Source organism: Aspergillus luchuensis, chromosome 6, assembly GCF_016861625.1.
Source record: "Aspergillus luchuensis IFO 4308 DNA, chromosome 6, nearly complete sequence".
NCBI lineage: Eukaryota > Fungi > Ascomycota > Eurotiomycetes > Eurotiales > Aspergillaceae > Aspergillus > Aspergillus luchuensis.
In genome coordinates this window covers 3,586,607-3,592,606 of record NC_054854.1, presented here as the reverse complement: position 1 = coordinate 3,592,606, position 6,000 = coordinate 3,586,607, and the positions used below count along the sequence as shown (strand labels likewise).

The 6,000-nt window shown below is 52.4% G+C and overlaps 2 protein-coding genes across 2 annotated transcripts; both read left to right on the top strand.

Annotated features, from left to right (window-relative positions):
- Positions 1-371: 371 nt before the first annotated feature.
- On the top strand, positions 372-1,393 carry AKAW2_61232A (dienelactone hydrolase family protein; the record flags this gene model as incomplete). Its single annotated transcript, XM_041680802.1, has 4 exons — positions 372-508; positions 558-628; positions 676-723; positions 786-1,393. The coding sequence occupies 4 exons, from the start codon at positions 372-374 to the stop codon at positions 1,391-1,393; spliced, it is 864 nt and encodes a 287-aa protein (XP_041546730.1).
- Positions 1,394-1,963: 570 nt separating this feature from the next.
- Positions 1,964-5,032, top strand: AKAW2_61231A (uncharacterized protein; the record flags this gene model as incomplete). The annotated part of the gene is made up of 2 exons (XM_041680800.1): positions 1,964-2,185; positions 2,243-5,032. 2 exons carry the CDS (start codon positions 1,964-1,966, stop codon positions 5,030-5,032), a joined length of 3,012 nt encoding a protein of 1,003 aa, XP_041546729.1.
- Positions 5,033-6,000: the final 968 nt, after the last annotated feature.

Here is a 6,000-nt window from a genome sequence, read left to right as displayed (position 1 = left end):
CTATAAGGCACATCGTAATAATTATATATGCAACACTGTCCAAGTGATTTGATACGAACGCCTGACCCTGGGAAAGGGGAAGAAGGGAACTCCGGGCGAAATCGGGATTGGCGGGGATGAATTCGGATGACGTCGAGGGCAGGTGGGGTAGCTTCACTGCTAAATGCTACTCCTCACAAGTTACTGTGTGTCGGCCTCGCATCTCGGCTGTTTTCTTTCCCCAGCTTCATTTAACCCTGTTGTCGTCTCTTTCTCTCCCTCTTCCTTCTTCCTTCCTCTTCTTCAGTTTCTCATCCATCCATCCCACACCCAACCCAATTTCATCCGTCTCATTCTCCCTGTGCGTCCGCTATCCGCCTGTGTCCTCTAACATGTTCTCCAGACAGCTTCTGACTCTCCCTCTCAGAAGGTCATTCCTGACCCCCGTCACACCTCTCTCCAGTCGTATCGCGCGCCCCCTTCACTGTTCCTCTACAGCCATGTCTGGTGTCAACAAGGCTTGTTGCTCGTGAGTAATGCCCTGTCAATGGCTTGTCTTTCATACTCACCGTCACCAGCATCCCCCCGATCGTGGCCCAGGGCTACCAGGGCAAGGGCGAATACAAGACCATCAATGGCTTGAAGACTTGTAGGTCAAACACTTGATCAGAAAGGACCAACTAATTCTCTACCCAGACGTCACCGGCCCCGAATCCGCTACCAAGGCCATCCTCGTCATCTACGGTATGATAGACCCGTTCCCAACCTGCCTAAAGCCCATAACTAAGATTTGCAATGACTTTCAGACATTTTCGGTTTCTTCCCCCAGACCATCCAGGGTGCCGACATCCTGGCCACCGCGAGCGAGCAAAAGTACCGCGTCTTCATCCCCGACTTCTTTCAGGGCGAGCCGGCCGACATCACCTGGTTCCCTCCTCAGACCGACGACCACAAGCAGAAGTTGGGTAACTTCTTCCAAACCAAGGCTGCTCCTCCCGCAAATCTGCCCAAGATCCCCTCCATTGTCTCCGAGGCCAACAAGCTCGCTGCTGGCGGCAGCTTCCAGTCTTGGTCGATCCTGGGTTACTGCTGGGGAGGCAAGATCACGACCCTGGCGTCTGGTCAGGACAACAAGCTGTTCAAGGCGGCGGTGCAATGCCACCCAGCGATGCTCGACCCTAACGATGCCAAGAGTGTCAACATCCCCATGGCGGTGCTGGCCTCCAAGGACGAGAACCCCAAGGATGTCGAGGCATTCGGTGCCAACCTGCAGCAGGCCAACTATGTTGAGACCTTCTCCACCCAGATCCACGGATGGATGGCTGCTCGCTCCAACCTCGAGGATGAGCAGGTGCGCAAGGAGTATGAGCGGGGATACCGGACCGCGCTGGGCTTCCTCCAGAAGCACGCCTAAACACTGACGGTCAACATGCCATAATGAATGGAATCTGAGTAATGAATTTTGTGAAACCAAAAGTGTATATATGACTGTCAGCGAATGCCCAAGTACAGTATCAGTATAATTGTGACTCGATCTACGTCCAGACTCAATTGTAAAATATAGACTCAAATTGGAGTAGTGCTTGTGCCGGTCGGACCATCTTGCCCGACCGGGCCATGCCGGGAGCCGGATGGCCGACGTCATCGCTAGAGCTCCATTACCAAAGCTCATTCGCCTTCTTTTTGTTCTTCGACCTCCCTCGAACCGTCCGGATGCAGCCATCCCCTATCACCTTACCAGTGGACTGATCAGTACTAGCTAGACTAGATCGCTTTTTATCTGGGCTTTGTCCCCCCACATCAATTGTTTATTCCCTTATAACTATTTATTAGCTCTCGTTCGGGAGACCGCAATGAGTGCGGACACCATTCGAGTGTGGCAGCATATCTGCTCTGACTGATATCGCCCACACATCGTTCCTGTCCTCTTGCCTTTACACAGCATCAAAAGTACTCCTACCCGTGTGTCTCCGACAATCCCAGAATGTCCTTTTTCTTTGGACGTCGTCATTCCATCTCATCCGCCACTCTGGGTCAGGGCGATAACCTGCCCAGGAACGAGAGGGGCAGGAGAGCTTCATTACCCAATGTGTCCGATACCAACAGTACTGGATCCCACGCCAAAGGTGTGATCCATGATATATTTCACAAGCATCGAGGAGACTCGGAATCGGGATCCTCGTCCGGGACAAAGACGTCTAAATCGGTAAGGATACCAGCGCGGTCTGGGAGCTTTGCCCAAGGGGAGCCTGACCATCTCTAGGAGGCTGACATAGCCCGATCCAATCCCACAAAGCCGGATACAGACTCTCAAGACGAACATCATGCTTCTCATCACCATTCGGATCAGGCTGCTAAAGCCCATCCCTCACATCATCACGAGGGTCCTTCACACAACCAGCTGACCAAAAAGGACATCGAGACAATCTTCTCCGGGGCTCCATACTTTCTGCTGGAGAAGGGAAAGCATGGACTCTTCTACCCACAGATTATATTCCCTTTCGATGACCACGATCCCACCATTCAAAATCTCTGGGATAGACGGCCCCTTCCCCACGCCTCCTATACACTGTGCACTCTCCATGCTCATTTGCCTGTACCGGATGACTGGGTAATTGAAGGGGAAATGCCGGTTCATTTGGGGCACTGGAAACGATCGGAAGCTCCGAAGCGGGCGACTTTTGATGTCGGCGTTCACGAAGTACCCAATATGCTGTCAGTCAATGGCAAAGACGCTGGTACAATCGGCTTTCGTCACTTTCTTGAGCTACCCGTCGCCGACTCTATCGTATACGCGGGCCCCGAAAAACCACGACCATGCTCTGACCTTCTTCATCTGTCAACTCTACCAGCAACCGAGGCGTATGAATTGATGGGGCACTATAATGACCCATATGCCCAGTGCTCGGATGGTACCGTTCATGACCGGAAGAAGTTGCTGTGCGAAGGACCGGTTGCATGGAAGAGGATCGGCGTTCGCGATATCGACTTGCGAGCCCTAGTGGAGCGTCTCCAGACGCTCAAGACACTCCGCTACGACATTTTGCACGGGGATACACCAAAGACGATTCTAGATATGGAATGCACTCGAGAGCTGTATAGTGGACTGTTTAACCGATTTCTGTATCCACCGGCGCGGTTTCTGTTTGCAGATGTCGGCGATTCCCATAGTTTGAAGGCTCAGATCAAAGCTTTGACAGTCGTGTTGGCTACCCCTGGGGCGTGGTTTGACTTCAGTCTGATCGATTGGCGATTGCACATTGGGCAAGTGTTGTTTGAGAATCCCCCACATGACGACGGCGACTTCCTTGATCCGGACAAGTCTGACAAACCCTGGGTGCATTTCACGCTGGAACGCAAGTGGTTGCTCGTCCAGATGCTGCTCGCCGCGGAGCTCCTGATGCGTTTGGATGCCACTGTTCGAGTAGGAATGCTGCAGAATGCGCGGGATATCGATGTCTCGGTGCATGATGTGTACGAGTTTGACCGGCTACGGAGTGGTAAGCTGAATTGGGATCTGGTTACAGTACGTCGTTTTCTGGACAGCTTCCATTTCACCTACAACCCTGTGGAGCCGGACCACCCTTCTCCGACCATACATGCTCCGAGCAAGTCGCCTGAGCGGCATCACCATCGTGGGTTCCTCGAAGCTTTCACACATCACTCTACATCATCCGCCCATAATGATGAATCCGCCTGGCGGTGTCATCTGGCCCCTAGCCACGTTGACCAGCAACTAAAAGGGCTGTTCGTATTTGCAGACAATATCGGCTGGCCAGGACTGGATGCATTCAAGAGCGCACTGCGGTCCAAGCTTGAGGGTGAGGGGGTGGAAAAGAAACTCGAAGCCGCCTACACCATACCTCTTACCAACTCGCTACCTGCAGAGTATTCCACACTGGACTTGACAAAAGAGATGTATAGCAGATCTCCATCGCGCCGCCTGCTCCTCCTTCATTCTCCGCACAGCATACGTCCCTTGAACATTGGTGGTTGGATTACGCGTAGCTGGCTCGCGGGGTTGGTAATCCCTGGCGAGTCCATCAGCCACCTTCTCATGGCAACCATCCTCGAAAATGACGAAGAGGCGATGGCTACACTTGGACCAGTCGCCAACGTTTACGGTGGTTTCACGTACAAGGGGAAGACCTGGTGGAGTAAGAAGTGCATTGTTGGGCGAGTTCTAGCCAGCCAGCCGGGTACAAAGGTTTGTCTGGCCTGGCTGGCAAGCTGCATAGTGCCCAAGAACTCTAAAAACGGTGAGCACTTTGTCAACACGTGGTATGAGGTGGATGTCCGCGAGCCGCCCCGACGTCCAGGCAAGCCACGCATCAAACACGGAAACCGGCTTTCCTTTGACTCTACGCCTCTGGGTTTGGGAGAGCTTACGAGTGGAGTATTCTTGCTGCCTGTCGATGGCCCCTGCGATAGCTGGTCGAAAGCAAACATCGACTTTCAGGACCTCACCTTCTCCGTTGATACGAAACGAACAAGCCATAACCTGACCGTGGTCCAAAAGGCCTATGCCAATTTTCTTCTCGCTTCCACTGCTACTGGACCCACCCCGGTGTCGTTCGAGTTGGCCTACAACGTACGATTCATTTCTTCCCACGAGTGCCGTCCACCTGGGGGGTCGGTCAACTATCAAAATCCCCCAAGCACAGCGGATGGCGGGTTGTCATCCTCGTCATCAAGCCATGTCTCTCATAGACATCATCGTTTGCCGGGCCACCCGTTGCACCGATCGTACGCGTTCAAGTGGGTGCCTCTAGAATCCTTGGCGGAGACATCTCACTCGGATGGCCACAGCAGCGGACTAGGTAAGGAAGAGATCCTCCTTCTCGACGCGCGGGGCTCGCACGACAAGGAAACATTTGCGCGAGCATGGTGTGCGTCTGTTGGACATCATGCCGTCATTGGCAAGGTCGGACGGACCTGTCTGGCGTGTTGCATTCGCGAAGCCCGAGCGTTGCAGGTGAAAGTGGTGATTCGCATTGGGGACGGGATGTCGACGCCCTCTTCGTCGATCCAGGTGTTGTATGGTGGGGAGTAGCATAGTTTGATAGGTTGACACTTAGAAGGGTTTGGTTTCCGGTCGCACGTAGTGATGATGCCTGCCATTTTCCCGCCTCGTTTGTATGTAGTAATATCCTTCGAAAATACTCTGATCTAGACATGGCCTATATGTAGGTAGCTGCCTGGTAACTTGGGGGTTAGCTGCATAGTGTTACGGCACACGGGATGCTGCCCTTCAGACCGGGGCGGTTTGCCAGAGAGGCAAATACCCGTTTGGTGTCACCCACACCATCTCCCTCACTTGCTCACTTGCTCCTTGCTCTTTCGGACTCTTCTTCACCTGTGAGTATCCATCTCTGGTGATTCTCCTTCGGTGCCATATATACCTCAAGGCCTCCAAAGCATCCTCCATCTCTTTCTTATCGCCATCAACTCCTATATACTACTGCATTTCTTATATACTATTTCCCCATTCTGCATACTATACGATGCTGCTATATACAACCCGTGCAAAACATTTCATCTTGGATAGGGGCGAGACGCGCCTTGTGGATTTATATCGACAGCGATACGGTGCTCATTGCCACGATATATACTAAAATGATACCAATTTCCTTGAGACCATTCATCTGGGGGTTGTCGACTCGACTATCCTCAGAACAAGCTGTTTTCAAGCTTATATGGGAAACTCCGCGGTTCAGGAGGACAGGATTGCGAAGACTTTATCGAAGGTGTTTCTTGCTAAATCTATTCAGGATGGTTTGAATTGGGACAGTGCGCTGCAAGATGCTGTTGCTGCCAAGGATGCAGTTGACTTCTGTTTGGAGAAGCATGAGTATCTGAAGAAATGGGCGGAGGTGATGAGGCACCTGATGGGACATTCGCGATGAAAACGAGTCTTTGAGAATGTCTTGTGGTTGATGATGTGCATATCTCAAATCACTTTGGAGGTAGATTGTCGACTATCTAGTATACTCTGCGCTTGGGATACGAGAACCCACCCAC